The sequence below is a fragment of the Microcaecilia unicolor genome, chromosome 4 (genome assembly GCF_901765095.1).
Source record: "Microcaecilia unicolor chromosome 4, aMicUni1.1, whole genome shotgun sequence".
NCBI classification, from domain to species: domain Eukaryota; kingdom Metazoa; phylum Chordata; class Amphibia; order Gymnophiona; family Siphonopidae; genus Microcaecilia; species Microcaecilia unicolor.
In genome coordinates this window covers 70,112,570-70,131,952 of record NC_044034.1, presented here as the reverse complement: position 1 = coordinate 70,131,952, position 19,383 = coordinate 70,112,570, and the positions used below count along the sequence as shown (strand labels likewise).

The 19,383-nt window shown below is 46.4% G+C and overlaps 1 protein-coding gene across 1 annotated transcript in view; it reads left to right on the top strand.

The window, feature by feature from the left end:
• The window catches only part of ATP8A2 (ATPase phospholipid transporting 8A2), a 1,572,980-nt gene that overhangs the window by 351,039 nt on the left and 1,202,558 nt on the right, over nt 1–19,383 (top strand). Inside the window, exon 15 of the mRNA XM_030202396.1 lies at nt 13,643–13,715. Coding sequence (XP_030058256.1) covers nt 13,643–13,715 — 73 coding nt within the window. The remainder of the gene's footprint in view (nt 1–13,642; nt 13,716–19,383) is intronic.

The window sequence follows — 19,383 nt, the reverse complement described above, 5'->3', positions numbered from 1 at the left end:
AGTATATAATAGATTTATGTGCCCTCTCCTGCAAGAGTTCATTTAATTCCCTCTGGGACTTCAGAAATGCTATCTTCTGGTCTTCTGTCTGGGCAGCCCCATATTTCAGCCTATGTGCTTGAGTCTCCCTTTCCAAACGTAATATCTTTTTATCCCTCCGTTTCCTCTTCCATGTCCTATATGCAATTATTTCCCCTCTCATAACCGCTTTTGCTGTCTCCCAATACAACCCATGTTGTTCTTTATGGCCACTATTATGGTACTCATAATCTCTCCACTTTTCCTGCAAGAGTTCCTGAAATTTTGCATCTCGGTATAACTCAAACGGAAATGTCCACCCCCCTGACCCTCTTCTGCCTCCTACCGCTTCCAGTATCACCCAGATTGGGGAATGGTCTGAGATCTCACCTGGCCCGATCTCCGCCTCAATCGTTTTAGAAAAGAGAGGCTTTGAAATAAATATATAATCAATCCGGGACAAGGAAGAGTGGGCCCGGGAGAGATGTGTGTAATCCCTGCATCCCGGATGTAATACCCTCCACTCATCAATCAAGTCTAAAGTATCACATAGAAACGGTAGTCCCCTCAAATAGTGTCTGGGCCCCAGACCTCCTTGACCAGTCTTGTCTATCTGCGGGTCATAAACCATGTTAAAATCACCCCCAAGTACTACATTGCTTCTCTGATATGGAGTTAACAGTGTCACAAGCTCTTTGTGAAAGTTCTTATCGTATGTGTTAGATGCATATATATTGCAGAATATATAGGGAACCCCCCCCCCCAACTCTACTTCTATCAAAACGTATCTGCCCTCTGTACGTCTCTTAATCGATTTTACAGTCAGCTGCAGCCCCTTTCTAAATAGGATCAGTACCCCTGCCTTCTTTTTTTGAGCTGGGGAGCCAACTACTGTGTCCACCCAGCCCCTCCTGAATTTTTCATGCTCTGTAGAGGTCAAGTGCGTTTCCTGAAGGAACGCTATGTCCACCGCATGGAGCTGCAAAGCCTGTAGGAGTTTTTTCCGCTTTATAGGCGATGAGACTCCCTCCACATTCCAGGACAGCAACTTAACCTGCCCCAACCTTCCAGTTTATTGCGTATCGCAGCTTAAACAGTGTTCTATTATGTGGAGAGTGTACCCCCCAGCCCTTAGGTACTTCCCCTCGTGCTCGCCGCAGCCTCCGTAGCCCCCTTCCAGCGCGCGAAGCTAACAATCCAATAGCTTCCAAAATAATAAAAACATAACTAAAATTAACCCCCAAAACTCCCCTCCTACCTCCCCTCCCTCTCCCTTCCCTGCCCCTAAATCCCAAAACCTGTCCGGGGTATATCCGGCACCCTTCCATTCTAGGCTTGAAGCCCCCCTACCCGGTGCATGTAATCAGCCTCAATCCCCCTTTTCCCCTTCCTAATCAGAAGTCCTCTATAAGCAATACAGACAACATGCTTGCTGCCCCCACACATTGCCCCACCTACCCACATAAATCCTGTCAGATGTCTGTCCCTTGTTTATGTTCCAGTCTTTGCAGGGCACTGTCTGGTAGCTAACTGTCATGCGACAGTCCTTACTCCAGTCACTCTTACAAAACGTGCAATGAGTCTTGCCCAGGTCTAGGTATGCCACCATATTGGAAAGGAAGCAGCTGTCATATTCAGCCTTATCCGTCCTCATCCCGAGCTCTTCCATCTCTTACGGGCTGACACATCTCCTGCCACAGGCATGCTTCAAACTGTAAATGCTTCCATCAAGCCGCAACATTAAAAATTTCCCCCCAACAAATGTCCAACCAGCCAAACTCTGTATCTTACTGCCATCTTCCAAGTTTCAGTAGTACTTGTGGGCCACAGCTTAGGCATCCCGTTCCCTCTTAGGATCTTGGCGTCCTGTTGATAAGTTCACCTGCCTCCATTAACATGCTTCTCTTTACAGAGTGTACGTCCTAGCAGGCTGCAGGTATTCCAGCTTTGCTGCGTGTAGTATCTACATTCCATGGCTCCAACATAGTCAAACATAAGAAATTACTATGTTCCCATCGGGGTGAAGGCGCCCTCCTTTCAGGACTTCAAAATAATCAACAACTTCAAAAATACCGTAACTGATCAGATTTTTACCCGATTTGCAAATCATAGCCTCTACGAACATAAACGTTTTAACTGATAAGTCCAACCATTGGATTATAGCAGTGTTACCAGCCATATAGGTGTTTGCCCATAATCCCAGCAGCTCCATCCTCCTCAGCCTCTGCCCTCCTTTTTTGCCAAGTCCTCCAGGTACTCGTTCGCGTCTTCCACCCGCTCAAACATGTGCACCTAATCATGTGCCGTTATTTTCAATTTTGCTGGATATAAAAGGCTGAAACGAATCTTCTGAGCAAAAAGCTTAGAACATACTGGTACAAACGCCCTCCGCGCTGCTGCTACCTTGGTGGAATAGTCCTGAAAGCAGAGGATTCTGTTGTTCTGGTAGCGCAGGTGTTTGCCGCCTCGGAGCGCCTGTAAGATCTGCAACTTGTGAGCGTCATTGAGTATTTTTAAAATTGTCACCCTTGGGCGGGATTCTTCCACCCGTCGTGGCCCCAATCTATGTGCGCGCTCCACACGGAGCTCTCCCGCCAACTCCGGTAACTCTGCTGCCTCTGGTAGCCATTTTTTGAGGAAGCTCCGTAGGTCTCTCTCTCTCTCCCAGGGACTCCGGGAGGCCCACCAGCCAAATATTATTCCGCCTCGAGCAGTTCTCAATATCCTCCAACTTCTCCTCAAATTCTGTTACCCGCTTTTGCAGCGCTGGGGCATCTCCTGAAATTTTCTGCACCTCATCTTCCACGCTACTGATTCTTTGCTGCACCTCTTTTAAGTCTGTCGCCATTGCTGCATACCTCTCCTCCATTCCATCCAATTTGTCTAGGATTTGCTGGAATTTACAATCCACCGTTTGTTCCACAGCATCTGATACTTCCCGTATGATCTCCGCCGCCCATTGTGAGCTCGGAGTCAGAGATGGCGGCTGGCTCTTGTCTGCCATCTTGGCCTCCGCTCCGCGCCCCTTCTCGCGACTGTCTTTTTTTACCACTTTGGATGTCATGCCTTTCGATTCTTCGGTTTTTCCGCAGCTCTTGTTCTCCACTTCTCACTGCAATGAAAAGGTTGTCTTTTCGGGGGGTTTTCAGCAGGTTCTAAGCATTGGCTCTAACTGGCGCTTCGGAGCAGCGTGACCACGCGTCCTCACTCCTCCATAGCCCAACTGGAAGTCTGTTAGGTCATGTTTAAACGGGATGTATATCCTGACATCATCTGCGTAGATGTAGGGGTTGAGGCCGTGGTTGGATAGGGATTTGGCTAGTGGGGTCATCGTTAGGTTGAAAAGTTTCGGTGATAGCGGTGATCCTTGGGGTACTCCACATTCTGGTTTCCATGGTAATGATGTGTTCGAGTTTGCTATCACTTGGTATGTTCTTGTGGTTAGGAAGCCATTGATCCAACTGAGTACACTTCCACTGATCCCGAAGTATTCTAGTATGTTTAGTAGTATTTTATGGTTAACCATGTCGAACGCACTCGACATGTCAAATTGAAGAAGAAGTACACTCTTGCCAGTTGTAATTTCTTGTTTGAATTTGGTTAGGAGAGTGATTAGTGCTGTTTCAGTGCTGTGGTTTGAGAGGAATCCTGATTGTGATTCGTGTAATATTGAGAATTTGTTCAGGTAGTCAGTAAGTTGCTTGGTTACCATGCTTGCCAGTAGTTTGACTACCAGAGGGATAGATGCTACCGGGCGGTAGTTGATAATATCGTTTGCTTTTTTATTTGAGTCTTTAGGTATTGGGGTGAGTATCATATTGGCTTTGTCCTTAGGAAAGAGTCTGTGTTGTAGCAAGTAGTTTAGGTGTGAGGTGAGGTCTGCTATGAAGCGTTGCGGGGCGGATTTTATTAGGTTGTTGGGACATATGTCCAGTTTACAGTGGGATTATTATTAGACATGTAAATTAGACATGTAAATACCTGGGTGGCTGGTAGACATGTGGATCACTTATGGGCTCATTTTTGAAAGAGAAGGGTGTCCATCTTTCGACATAAATCGGAAGATGGACGTCCTTTTCCCAGGGACGTCCAAATCGGTATAATCGAAGCTCGATTTGGGACGTCTCCAACTACAATCCGTCGCAAGGATGTCCAAAGTTCAAGGGGGCGTGTCGGAGGTGTATCAAAGGCGGGACTTGGGCATGCGTAACACTTGGATGTCCTTGACCCATAATCGAAAAAAACAAGGATGTCCATGACGAACACTTGGACGTTTTCACCCGGACCTGTTTTTCTTACGACTAAGGCATAAAAAGGTGCCCGAAATGACCAGATGGCCACCGGAGAGAATCGGGGATGACCTCCCGTTACTCCCCCAGTGGTCACTAACCCCCTCCCACCCTCAAAAAATATCTTTAAAAATATGTTGTGCCAGCCTCTGATATCATACTCAGGTCCATGACAGCGCATGCAGGTCCCTGGAGCAGTTTTAGTGGGTACTGCAGTGCACTTCAGACAGGCGGACCCAGGCCCATCCCCCCTACCTGTTACATTTGTGGAGGAAACAGCGAGCCCTCCAAAATCCACCAGAAACCCACTGTACCCACATCTAGGTGCCCCCTTCACCCATAAGGGCTATGGTAGTGGTGTACAGTTGGGGGTAGTGGATTTTGGGGGGGGGTTTGGGGGCTCAGCACACAAGGTAAGGGAGCTGTGTACCTGGGAGCAATTTTTGAAGTCCACTGCAGTGCCCCCTAGGGTGCCCGGTTGGTGTCCTGGCATATCAGGGGGACCAGTGCAGTATAAATGCTGGCTCCTCCCACGACCAAATGGATTGCATTTGGTCGTTTCTGAGATGGACGTCTTTGGTTTCGAAAATTGCCGAAAGTCAGAAACGTCCATGTCTAGGGACATCCCAATTTAAGGATTTGGACGTCCCTGACAGTATTTTTGAAACGAAAGATGGACGTCCATCTTGTTTCAAAAATACGGGTTTCCCTGGATTTTGCTGTTCTGCAAGAATGTCTAAATCGCAACTTGGACGTCCCTTTCAAGAATGCCCCTCCATGTCACTTTGCGTGCCTGGTGCGAAAGTGGCAGACCTCATGCAGCAGCTAGATAAGATTTTAGAAAGTGCTGTGGAGGAGCCTGCTGTCTTGGTACATGTGGGTACCAATGACATAGGAAAATGTGGGAGGCTCTTAGATAGAAAGCTGAAATCCAGATCCTGCAGGGTAGCATTTTCAGAAGTGCTTCCCATTCAACGCACAGGACCCAAGAGACAGGCAGAGTTCTGGAGTCTCAATGCATGGATGAGGTGATGGTGCAGAGAAAGAGAGTTTTAGATTTATTAGGAACTGGGCAACATTCTGGGGAAGGTGGGGCCTATTCTGTAAAGATGGACTCCACCTTAACTAGGGAGGAACTAGGCTGCTGGCATCAACATTTAAAAAAGGAGATAGAGTAGCTTTTAAACTAGAAATGAGAGAAAGGCTGACAGTCTTTCAAAAGCGCATGGTTTGGAACAAGGTATCTTTAAAAGATATCACAAAACAGGGAAGATAGGGCATTTGATAGCGAGGTTGCAATAGGGACCATAGTAGTCAAGGTGTCTTTAAATAAAGAGCAGACATATTTTCAAGATTGCAAATTATCACTCTCAACTGTTGAGCGAGTTGTAAATAGGAATAACAAACATTCCCCTTCCTTTTTGCAAAGATGTGCGATAATGCTGACACAGCCCGTTCACTTTGAATAGGCTGTGTAAGCGTTACTGCACCAGCAGCCACTAGCGCGGTTTTATAAACTTTGAGTGTGTGGGGGGAAGGAATTGTTTAAAATGTCTGTGTGCAAATGCTAGAAGGCTAAAAAATAAGATTGGAGAGTTAGAATATATTGCACTAAATGAAAAATTAGATATGATAGGCATCTCTGAGACCTAGTGGAAGGAAATAACCAATGGGACACTGTCATACCAGGGTACAAATTATATCACAGTGATAGGGTGGATCGAATTGCTGGAGTGAGCATTGTACACTAAAGAGGGCCTTGAATCGATTGTACAGCACACAAACACATCTTATTTTTTAATTGTATTTATTTATTTATTACATTTGTACCCACATTTTCCCGCATAGCAGTAGGCTCAATGTGGCTTACAGGTTCCAGAAAGGAGAGTACCAACTCCGGGAATATATACAGAGTGGAAAATAAAGTAACAGTAGGTGCAAGGAAGCTGATAAGGTTCTAGAAGAGAGAATACAACTCTGGGACGAATATATAGTAGCATATAGAGAGAAGTAATCCCAATGAGGCTGATAAGTCTCCAGGGATGGGACTACAGCTTCTAGTGAGCAATAAAGAGTAGGATAAGGGTAGAAGTACACTTAATTATAACTGGAGTGGTAAAATTCTAACAGTTTGAAGTAATAGGATTATGTGGAAGGTGTATTGTTCATTTCTTAGATCGAAAGATGTGATGCATTGTTCATGAATTAGTTCGGGTCTGCTGGGTAGGCTTTCCAGAAGAGGTGATCTTAGAATCCCTATGGATAGAAATTTCATGCGTAAAGGGGAAAAGGATAGTGACAGGAGTGTACTCTATCCATCTCGCCAGGATGAACAGACAGATGCAGAAATGTTATCAGAAATTAGGGAGGCTAACAACTTAGGGAACACAATCATAATGGGTGATTTAAATGACCCTGATATTGACTGGGTAAATATAACACCAGGGAATGCTAGGGAGGTAAAATTCCTTGATGAAATCAAGGATTGCTTTATGGAGCAGCTGGTTCAGGAAGCAACAAGAGGGGGAACAATTCTAGACTTAGTTCTTAGTGGAGCACATGATCTGGTGCAGGAGGTAATGCTGCTAGAGCCACTTGATAACAGTGATCATGACATGATCAGATTTGATATAATCTCTGGAGTAAGTACACACAGGAAATCTAATACTTTAGCATTTAACTTTCAAAAAAGAGACTATGATAAAATGAAGAGAATGTAAAAAAAAAAAAAAAAAACACTTAGAGGAGCAGCTACAAAGGTCAAAAATTTACCTCAGGCGTGGATGCTATTCAAAAATACCATCCTGGAAGCCCAGACCAGATATATTCCATACATTAAAAAAGGAAGAAGGTAGGCCAAACAACAGCTGACATGGCCAAAAAGTGAGGTGAAGGAAGCTATTAGAGGTAAAAGAAAATCCTTCAGAAAATGGATCCAACTGAAAATAATAGGAAACAGCATAAGGAATGATAAGTCATATATAAAGCTACGATAAGGAAGGAAAAGTGTGACTTTGAAAAGAAGATTGCACTGGAGGCAAAAATACATAATAAAAACTTTTTTAGATATATGAGAAGCAAGAAGCTGGTAAAAGAATCTGTTGGACTGCCAGATGACTGAGGGGTAAAAGGCGCACTCAGGGAAGACAAGGCCATAGCGGAGAGATTAAATGAATTCTTTGATTTGGTTTTCACCAAGGAAGATGGGGAAAAAGATACCAGTGCCAGAAATGATATTCAGTGTTGATGAGTCAGAAAAATGGAAACAAATTTCTGTAAACCTGGTCACCACATCTCAAAAAAGATGTAGTGGAATTAGAAAAGGTACAGAGAAGGGCAATGAATATGATAAAGGGAATGGGACAACAGATGTGAGCTGCTAGATAGCCGCCTACACTGTGAGCGCTAGCCTCTACGGCCTGCCAGCTAGGCAGTTCCAATTCTAAACCTCCAATCCAACCTTCCCGCTCTATATGTGCTTAACACCTCAATCACTACATTTACACCCGTAACACCTCAGTCACTACTTATGGCCCCTGTACACATTCTCTTCCTTGCCTATCCCTTCCTAATCTTTTCCTCCTCCCCCTACCGCTGTCAACCGCTGTAACTCACTGCCAACCCATGTCCTCTCCAGTTCTACTCACTACTGCAATACCCTATTCACCCCGTCCCTCACCACCTCACCATCTCTCCTGTCCCCCTCCTCCTTCCTAGCTCTCAACCTTCAACACTTCCTTCCTGCCATTAACCCTTCCCCATTCCTCCTAAGTGCATCCCGTCTTCGTCGCCCTACCTCCCCCACCCTCCTCCGCACTCTCGTGCTCCTCCTCCTGCTATCCGCAGGAGACATCAATCCCAATCCAGGTCCCCCCACCTGTTCCCTTCCTATCCTTGCAAACGATTCCGGGATGTCTCCAATCTCATCTCTATTCCCCTCCTCCCCCTCTTCCCTCCCCTTCTCATGTGCCCTGTGGAATGCCCGATCGGTCTGCAACAAACTTCCCTTCACCCACGATCTCTTCATCTCTTGTTCCCTTCAACTGCTCGCCCTAACTGAAACCTGGCTCTCCCCTGATGACTCTGCCTCAGTTGCGGCCCTATGCTATGGAGATTATCGCTTCTCCCACACTCCCCGCCCAGTTGACCGCGGTGGAGGCGTCGGGCTACTACTCTCGCCCTCCTGTAGTTTCCAACCCCTCCTCCTACCGCAATCTCACTGCTTCTCATCCTTTGAAGCCCACTCCATCCGTCTATTCTACCCGTTGCCACTCAGAGTGGCAGTTATTTACCGCCCCCCTGATAAATCCCTTTCTTCCTTCCTCATTGACTTTGGTGCCTGGCTTTCTGTCTTTCTTGATCCCTCATCTCCGTCCCTCATTCTCGGAGACTTTAACATACACGCTGATGACCCATCCGACTCTCACACTTCTCAGTTCCTCACTCTAACATCCTCCTTCAACCTCCAACTGTGCTCCCCTACCCACCAAAATGGCCATTGTCTTGACCTCGTCCTCTCCTCTTCCGGCTCACCCTCCAATTTCCATGCCTCAGCTCTTCTTCTCTCTGATCATCACCTGATCACCTTCACACTTTTTCACCCCCCCTCAGCCCCGCCCAACATTAACCACTACTTCCAGGAATCTCCAGGCTATTGACCCTCCCACCTTATCCTCTAGTATTTCTAATCTCATCTCCTCCATCATGTCCTCCGAGTCTGTCGACAAGGCTGTCTCCGCTTACAATGCCACTCTCTCCTCTGCTCTAGACTCCCTCGCACCATCCATCTCCCGTCCCACAAGGCGTACTAATCCCCAGGCCTGGTTGACCCCTTGCATCCGTTACCTTCGCTCCTGCGCCCGATCTGCTGAGTGCCTCTGGAGGAAATCTCGCACCCATTCAGATTTCCTTCATTACAAATTCATGCTATCCTCCTTCCAGTCCTCCCTATTCCTTGCCAAACAGGACTACTACTCCCAATTGACCAATTCTCTCAGCTCCAACCCTCATCGTCTCTTCGCCACCCTTAATTCCCTCCTCAAATTGCCCTCCGCCCCCCCCCCCCCCCACTCTTTCCTCAATCACTGGCTGACTACTTCCGCAACAAGGTGTAAAAGATCAACCTTCAGTTCACTATCAAGCCACCTCCTCCTCCTCCTCCTCCTCACCCTTCAACCCTCTCCCTCAACCAACCAACCCTGGCCTCTTTCTCCTCCTTTCCTGATATCACCGAGGAGGAAACCGCCCACCTTCTTTCCTCCTCGAAATGCACCACTTGTTCCTCTGATCCCATCCCCACCAACTTACTTAACACCATCTCTCATACTGTCAATCCTTCCATCTGTCATATCCTCAACCTCTCTCTCTCCACTGCAACTGTCCCTGACACCTTCAAGCACGCTGTAGTCATACCTCTCCTCAAAAAACCATCACTCGACCCTACCTGTCCCTCCAACTACCGCCCCATCTCCCTCCTACCCTTCCTCTCCAAAATACTTGAGCGCGCCGTTCACAGCCGCTGCCTTGATATTCTCTCCTCTCAGACCATCCTCAATCCGCTTCAATCCGGTTTTCGCCCTCTACACTCGACAGAAACAGCACTCTCTAAAGTCTGTAATGACCTGTTCCTTGCCAAATCCAGATGACACTACTCCATCCTCATCCTCCTCGATCTATCCGCCGCTTTTGACACTGTCAACCATGATTTACTTCTTGCCACACTGTCCTCATTTGGGTTCCAGGGCTCTGTCCTCTCATGGTTCTCCTCCTATCTCTCCCACCGCACCTTCAGAGTATACACTCATGGATCTTCCTCCACCCCCATCCCACTCTCTGTTGGAGTTCCCCTTCTTTTTTCAATCTACACCTCTTCCCTGTGCTCACTGATCTCATCTCATGGTTTCCAGTATCATCTTTATGCTGATGACACCCAGCTGTATCTCTCCACACCAGACATCACCGCGGAGGCCCAGGCCAAGGTATCGGCCTGCTTATCCGACATTGCTGCATGGATGTCCAACCGTTCCAGGGCAGAGGGAGCAGGGAACGAGCGTTGCCGAGACGTGCGGCATCCCTCCCCCCCCCCAGCGGCGTGCTCCCGGGGCGGACCACCCCCACCGCCCCCCCCTTGGTACGCCACTGACTAGTTTCTAGCTGAGGCCTCTTTCCTCATCAGGGAAAAACTGGTTTTTGGCTGAGGTCTCTTTTCTTATCAGATGGGAAAGAATGTGAGGAATTTGGCTTTACTCTGACTTAGCTCAGAATGCAGTTTACTAATATTAGCTAAAATAATGTAATATATAGGACTACAATGCCATGCCTAATCAGCTGCCGGGGCACCAGTTAAACTAGGTTACTGGACTAATAACATTACAAACTAGGATACATGTGTATATCTATATATGCAGGTTAAAAACAGGTAATTTGGTATTACTTAGGTGATTGCCTCACTTCCACATAGTTTGATTTTTTCTTGTTCTCATCAACAATTTCCCTATGAGGAAAGGCTAAAGCGGTGGCATTCCTAGGGGGTCTGACACCCGGGGCGGATCGCCGATGCGCCCCCCCCCCCCCCGGGTGCAGCGCGACCCCCCCAGGCGAAACGCGACTATCCCCCCTCCCCTTACTCTGCTATCCCTGGTGGTCTAGAGGTACCTCTTCGTCTTTGGGGCAGGAAAGAGCCCCCTCTTTCCTGCCCGGAGCGCTGCTGCTAGCTGCCCTGCATCCTGTCCTGTGGTGAGTCCGGCTCTCGGCGTTTCAAAATGGCCGCCGAGAGTTGAAGCAGCCTTGCGAGACTTCAACTCTCGGCGGCCATTTTGAAACGCCGAGAGCTGGACTCGCCACAGGTCAGGATGCAGGGCAGCTAGCAGCTCCGGGCAGGAAAGAGGGGGCTCTTTCCTGCCCCGAAGAGGTACCTCTAGACCACCAGGGATAGCAGAGTAAGGGGAGGGGAGGGGAGTAGAGATGACAGGGGGGAGGTGAGGGCGTGGAAGGGGCGGGACAGGGGACGTGAAAGGGGCAGCTTCCCCCAGCGAAACGACAACCCCCCCCCCCCGGTGCATCTTTACCTGCTGGGGGGGGGGGGGGGGTGGTGCGTGTCTGTCAGCAACGCTCGTTCCCTGCTCCTTCTGCCCCATTACAGGAAATAACCTGTTCCGGGGCCAGAGGGAGCAGAGAACGAGCGTTGCCGACCGGCGTGCACCCGGGGTGGACCGCCCCCACCGCCCCCCCCTTAGTACGCCACTGGGCTAAAGCAGCTAGGGCTCTTCAGCTTGGAGAAGAGACAGCTGAGGGGAGATAGTATAGAGGTCTATAAAATACTGAGTGGAGTGGAATGGGTAGACGTGAATCACTTGATTATTCCTTCCAAAAATACTAGGATTAGGGGACACGCAATGAAGCTACTAAGTAGTAAATTTAAAACAAACTGGAGAAAATATGTCTTCACTCAGCATGTAATTAAACTCTGGAATTCGTTGCCAGAGAATGTAGTAAAAGCAGTTAGATTAGCAGGGTTTAAAAAAGGTTTGGTTACTTTCCTAAAAGAAAAGTGCATAAGCCATTTTTAAGATGGACTTGGGAAAATCCATTGTTTATTTCTTGGATAAGCAGCATAAAATCTGTTCTACTGTTCTGGGATCTTGACAGGTACTTGTGGCCCTGGATTGGCCATTGTGGAAATAGGATACTGAGCTTGATGGATCTTTGGTCTGTCCCATTATGGCAATACTTATGTTGTTATGTTCTTATATTCTATAACAGTGTGTGTAAATTTTAGGATTGCCCATGACCCGTTCATTCAGCTCTCATGGCCACACCCCTTTTTGGGTTGCACACTATGGGATTTGTGTGCACGTTGTTATAGAATAGCACATAGCAAGATGTTCACACAAATCCAAATTGGTGCCAATTAGCACCCTGTTATCAGCACTAATTGGCTTGTTAGCCAGTTTAGTTGGGTGCACATCTTGGATTGGCGCCCAATTTTGGACACCATATATAGAATCCGGAGTAAATGTATATGTCCTAAAAGATTGACATTGGGAGTTACAGCTGCTACCAAGCGTATTTAGGACTTGGGAAACAGCTGCTATTGAGCACCACTCCACTGGAGGAAATATGGTGAGGGGAGTTGACTTCATAATTACTCAGTGGTTTTTGTCCCCCCAAATGCCAAACTGGCAAAAGAAATGGGTGACTGTGAAAGCATCGGGATAATAACTGGTTATGTTCAAAGGTCGCAAATATAGCTGGCTAGATGCTGGCTTTGAATTCGTCAATATTTTCTATGTTTATTTTTCTAAAATGGATGTTTATGCTGTATGCACCTGATGCATAAAAATCCTTTTCTCCTGTATTTTAGAACAGGCTGCATGTTGGCAGATTCTGTTCTAAAATATTGGTGAAACTTGAGATGCATTGACCTGCATATCTCAATTCCTACTTCTACAACTTGTCGAAAATGGGGCTACACATGTATTATTGCTAGCAACCATTAGAGCTGTCCTGAACTATTTTTTTTACCATTGTGGTGACAGTGTATTATTCTCACTGATCATTGGTAACATGCCCTTGATGTATCCCCATACTGAGGCAAAATGTGGCCATGTCAGGTTGTGATTTTTAATTTGCCTTCAAGTTAGTACATATTATTAACTTTTATCAATTTTTTTTATCTGAGATTTGTGGTATTTTTGCTGTGGTTTTCTGCCTTTGATTGTTGCAGATCTTAGCCTCTCTTGTTTGTCTATTCTTGATTTATATTATATATGACACCCATGCGTTAGGTGCAGACTTGGCCCATAGAAAGGCATTCGTAAATCCAAATTAGTTAAGCAAAAAATATAAAAAGGAAAATCTTTCTTCCCTTTGAGAACTGCCCATGGTCAGTGGTCTTTACACCTGCTTTTTGTGAGAGCTAGATTGGATTGAGAAATAGCATGCAAACATCTGAAATGGAATGTGCTCACATTGTTTCCTTTTCTTTCTAAAGCACCCTGGTAAACGGCTTTTAAAAATTGCTCTCCTAACAATTCATGATCCTTATATTTATTACAAAATGTAGTCATTACTATTTGGGGGGTGGGGAGGGGGGATGACTTTGAGGCATATTTTCAAAGCACTTAGCCTTCCAAAGTTCCATAGAAACCTATGGAACTTTGGAAGGCTAAGTGCTTTGAAAATATGCCTCTTTGTGTTCTAGAAATGTTAAATAGTAGTAGTAGTAGTAGTTCCACTTTCAAATCTACAAGAGTACCAAGCTGATCAGACTTAAATTGCTTTCCCTGTATTTTATTTTTATGTAAAGTAAAACAAATATTTCCCTTTTTCTACAGTCAGTTGCCTTCTTCCGGTGAATCATGTGATTTTGATGACCCTAAATTATTTCGTGATATTGAAAAGAAGGATGTAAGTTTAACGTCAAACCTACATTTTATAAATCTTATGGCTAGCACTTAAGTGATTAACAGGGTTGTTTGTTACTAGCATAAATGGGGCACTTTGTGGATGTCATCATGGTTACACTGGACCTGGCATGCGCAGAAGTCCTGACATTGGCAGCTAAAGGTACTGGGTACAGCTAAGCACCATATAAGGAAGAAAACACCTTATATGGCCCACCGGATAGGGGCTGGGTACTGCCATTTTGCGCAGGGCAGGCCCAGAGGCAGGAGAGTGGAGGTGTTGCTTCTGCCCTCCTGCCTCCAACATTTTATGGGGAAGGTGGCAGGGGAGAGGGTCACTAGACTATCAATGAGATTTTTGCCTGGGGTCGGGGTCCTCTGGACCACCGGGGATTTTTTGTGTGTGGAGGGCGGAGGTTCAGGGTCCACTGGACTACCAAGGATTTGTTGTTTGGGGGTGCGGTAGGAGGGACTGGGAAAGGATGCGGGGGGGGGGGGGGTTCAGGGTCAGGGTTGGGTCTGGTCAGTGGGTGTCCTCAGCACCTATCATAGGAAGCAGGCTGCTCCCTATAACAACATGTCCAGAACTACAATAAAATTTTGCACAGTAAAGGTAGGCACTCAGGTCTGTGCATTACTTGGAATGTTCATTTTAATACTAATGAGCTCCTTGCAATGCATTTGCATAGGGTTTTTGGTAGCTGCTAATGGCACTCGCTAAATAGCGTTTGATTTAGACCAGCTACAACCGGACTAAAGCAAACGTTTAAAACTTTGTAAGGTTTGTGCAACAGGTCCTAAGAGTCCCATTTGCTTTGTGAACTTTCTTCCAAGGGCACAGAGAAAGAATTCTCTAGACAAGAGCTTTCAGGTATAAGTCCTTTCCTTTCCTCTTGAGTTTTGCTTCTTACCAATACAGGTTCATGCTGTGGTCTATGTTTTTGATGTACCTTGTCTCCTCCTGGCAGTGCCAGTTGGTATATGGCTCCTACATTCACATAGTTCAGCTGTCGCTTATTCTGCTGAACTGCTCTCATTTACCTGCTCCATTGTTGTTTCCTTTGTATTTCTCATGGTTTTCATGGGCTCAAGAGAGTTTAGCCTCATGGCTTAGACTGATTTTGCCAACTTCTCAGGCTGAGCTCATATTGGCCTATTAGCCAAGCTTAACATCATAAGTTCCACTGAGTGGCTTCTCAGCATAGTTTCTTCTTTAATTCACCCTAGTTTAAATCAGCTGGGCTTAACAGCCTGATTCAGCCATGCTTATCACCTGGAATTCACCAGCCTTAGCCTCACATTCTTAAACTACTTTAACCTCACACGCAGGGTCCACCTTATTGGCATATGCTAAGCAGGGTTTATATTCATGGGCTGTGTGTTTTGTGAGTTGCATGAGATTTTTCCTGATTTATTTTTTACCATTTTTCTACCCTTTCTCTTTTTTTTTTTTTTAATTTGTATATATTTATTGATTTTGTATATTAACAAACATATTGCTTATCAATCAGTCATTCACTGATACAATCCAAAATATTCCCCTCCCCCTCCCTCTCCCCCCCCTCCCCCCCCCCAAGCAGGTTATACATTTAAGTTTTATGTCATGTGGGTTAAATTCCGATATTGAGTCCATAACTCTGAGGATTCATTATAACGTCCCAATCTCTTGTCCGTAAATTTCTCCATTTCACCGATCAAAGATAGCTTCAAGAGCCAGTCCTCTTCCGAGGGTGCCTCTAATTGCTTCCAATGCCTTGCTATGACAGTTTTTGCTGCTGCTAAACACATTCGTTTAAACTGGCTCTGCCATTTAGCTCCTCGTCTATTACCCAATCCAAGCAAACACCATTGAGGTTCACACGGGAATGGCTTCCCCGTGTGAGCTGCTATCTTTGTGGCAACATTTCCCCAGAAGACCTGTATTTTGGCACAGGACCACCAAATATGTAGATAGGTCCCCTCCTCGTCTCCACATCTCCAACACCATTGTGAAGTCCCTGGAAACATAACATGCAATCTGTGTGGGGTATAATACCATCGTGACAAGATTTTAAAAGCATTTTCCTTTATCAGCACACAGGTTGAGGCTTTAGTAACCTCAACCAAAATTGCCTTCCACTCGTGTGCTGTATAAATTCCCTCTGCAAATCCCGTTCCCACTGAAGCATATAAGGACATTTCTCAAAGGTCCTACCCCTTAAAAATTTATACAATATAGAGATAGTACCTTTCATTTTCCCCAAGGAGCTCCACAAGTTCTCCAGTCCCTCATACTCCTCCGGGTCCGTCTTCAACCACCCTTGTGTTTGTATATAATGTTTGACTTGTATGTAGAAGAATTGTTCAGTGTCTAAAATCCCATTTTGCTCTTTAAGCTCTGCAAAGGGAACCATTTGTCCATCATCCAGTAGATCTCTAAAACAAATTATCACTTTCTCTGCCCATCTCCTTGCCACCGGATGACCCATCCCTATCTGAAACCCTGGTTCCCCCCCAATGTGTGCATAAGATGAAGTAAGCCTGGACTGCCACAATTTACTTCTAACCACTGCCCACAGTATTAAGAGGTGTTGCACGAATGGGTTGGAAGTCAATGTTGTGTACGTCCTACGTGGAAAGGAGGCCCAAAGTATTGATTTTAAACAATGGTTTGGCACCATAGATTGATCAAGTTGGGCCACCACTGAAAGCCTGTCTTGGCTCCATGCGGAGATAAACTTTAATTGAGCAGCCCAGTAATACCATTTGAGGTTTGGAACCCCTCGTCCCCCCAAATCCACTGACTTCCATAACAACTTTCTGCTTTGCCTAGGCGCTTTGCCCTCCCAAATAAATCTCAAAAGAGCTCTCTGCAATTTCTCCAACTCCCCCTTAGGCACCAATATCAGTAATGTCTGAAAGAAGAATAGCACTCGAGGTAAAATTGTTATGATTGGGGTCTGAACCCCTCTCAAACTTACCTCTTTCCTGGGGGTCAGCTTCTTAGCTGGCTTCTGTTTCTTTTCTCTTTCCTTTCTGAGCTGGCTCTGTCTCTCTGTGCTGGCAGCTTCCAGCAGCATGGGGTTAATTGTCTCACTTCACTACAGCTGTGTGTGTGTTGCCTGAGTTGCTCTAACTCTCTTTGGGTGTACTGGCTTCAAGTGTTTCACGGTTTTGCATTGGTGTGGGTTGGGCCTCTCTGGGTCAGTGTGCTTTTGCCTAGGTCTAGGGAGTGTGACATCATCAGGGAGGGCCTTGATAAGGAAGTGGTCTTGTTTCCTTCAGGGCCTTTGCAACAGTGGTGTTTGCTGTAGGTAGGGTGGTGCAGTGTGCACTTCTGACGTTGTGTCTAGTTTCCCTGCTTGCTTTTGCTAAGGGCCAGGTTAGTGTTAGTGCAGTGTGCACTGGTGACTGTGTGTTTAGCTTTCCTGCTTTTCCCTTTTGGTTCCCTTCTGTTCCCTCTTGGTTTTGGTAGCATTGCTGTGTGTAGGGCTTTGGAAGCTCTGTTGTTGATAGAAGTACTCCTGGGTTTGGTGTTGTTAGGAACACTGCAGAGTTTGCTGTTAGAAGTACTTCTGGTGTTTGTGCTATTAGGAGCATTGCAGTCTTTGCTGTTGGTGTTTGGTGCTTTAGAAGCACTTTTGGCTTATGTGTTAGCTTCCCTCCTTGTGGCTCCCCTGTCTTCCCTTTTAGTGCTAGGAGCTCTTCTGGTTGCTTGCCAGAGTAGTGCTTAGGAAGCACCTTGTTAGTTGTATCTAGCTTGCTAGAGCAGTGCTTAGGTAGCTGGTTAGTTCTGTGTTCAGCTTATTAGTGTAAAGCTCTGCTTGTAGCTTGGTGCTTAGTAGCACCTGTGTTAGCTTTGTGTTTAGTTCCCTGCTCTGTTAGTTTAGGGCTTAGGAAGTTCCTTTCTTGAGCAGGGATTAGGAGCTCCTGTTTAGTATAGGGCTTAGGAAGTCCTTTTGTCAGTTTACTGTTAGGAACACTCCTGCTGGTTTAGGGATTGGGAGCACGTAGATCAGTTTAGGTTTAGGAGCACTTCTGTTTCCAGTCCTGGTCCCTATGTCATCCGGTATCCAGTAAGTCCTGTCGGCTACTCGAACCCAGGAGCTCAACTTCTGGGGGGTTAGTAGCTAAGTGCAGGTGAAGCTGTGTGGACCAGTCCAGGGTGCTCCAGTCCCGTGTTCCAGTCCTGTGTCCTCCAGTCCGGGGGACCAGTCCAGTGTGTTCCGGTCCGATGTGTGTTCCAGTCTGGTGTGCTCCAGTCCAGTGTGTTCCGGTCCGGTGTGTGTTCCAGTCCGGGGGATTCCAGTCCATGTGTTCCGGTTCGCTGGGCAGTGCCTGCAGTCCCTGCCGGTGTGTTTACCCAGTGTTGGTTGGTGGGTTTTGCCTGCTGCTGTCGCTCCTCGTCAGCAGCCCAAGGGCTCACGTTTGCTCCAGAGCCCAGTCCCTCGGGCTCTGAACCTGAGAACCTGACAAAAATATTCATTCGGACAACTGCTATGCGCCCCCACCACGACAGCCATTTCCCTGTACATGCTTCCATGTCTGCTCGTACCTGTTGAAAAAGTGGTATATAGTTCAGGTTGAATAATTGTGAAATCTCTATAGGTATCCTGACCCCCAGATATTTAATCTTATCTTGCCGCACACGAAATGGGTATGTTCGCATGAGCTCTTGCATCCAGGCCTGTGTGATGGAAACCCCCAACAGCTCCGATTTGTCATAATTGATCTTAAAGCCTGACATACGTCCATACTCTGCTAAAGCTACCATCAGGTTCGGAAGGGTCAATGCAGGGCTTCCCACAAAAAATAACACGTCATCCGCAAATAATGCTAATTTGTGTTCTACAGTCCCGATTACTATCCCTTTTACATCCGCAGATTCTTGAATCGTCTGCGCTAACGGCTCTATATAGAGCGCGAAAAGCAGCGGAGACAATGGGCAGCCCTGGCGAGTTCCACGTTCTATCTGAAATGTCGACGTGTACCCACCATTGATTTTTAATCGAGCTATTGGCCTTTCATATAACCTATGAAGCCATCCCATTAGACCAGTCCCAACTCCCATATGTTCCATAACTTCCCAAAGATAGGGCCACTCCACCCTATCAAATGCTTTTTCTGCATCTGTACTTAGTAAAGTGACCGGTATATCCTATCTCTTAGCCTCCCATATAACATGCAGTGTACGACGTACATTATCCGCTACCTGCCGGCCCTTAACATACCCAGATTGGTCAGTATGTACTAATTTTGGTAGAATTGCACCTAGCCGATCTGCCAATACTTTAGATAATATTTTTATATCTAAATTGATCAGCGAGATTGGTCTATAGGACCCACATATAGCCGGGTCCCTTCCTGGCTTTAAGAGCAGAGATATTCCCGCCTCATGCATACTAATGGGCAATGACTGACCCTCAAAACAAGCATTACCCACTCTCATCAACAAAGGTCCCACTTCCCCCGCGAAAAGTTTGTAAAATTTGGCGGAGTAGCCATCCAATCCAGGGGCCTTTCCTCCCTTAAGATTCTTAATGACTCCTGTGATTTCATCAAGACGAAATGGAGCTTCCAGCTTACGGCTCTCATCGCTAGTCAGTTTGGACAGCCCAAGTCTCTCAAAACTCTGTCGCACCTCAGCAGCTTCCAACCTTAATTCTCTTTTATAGAGCTCTTTATAAAAAGTT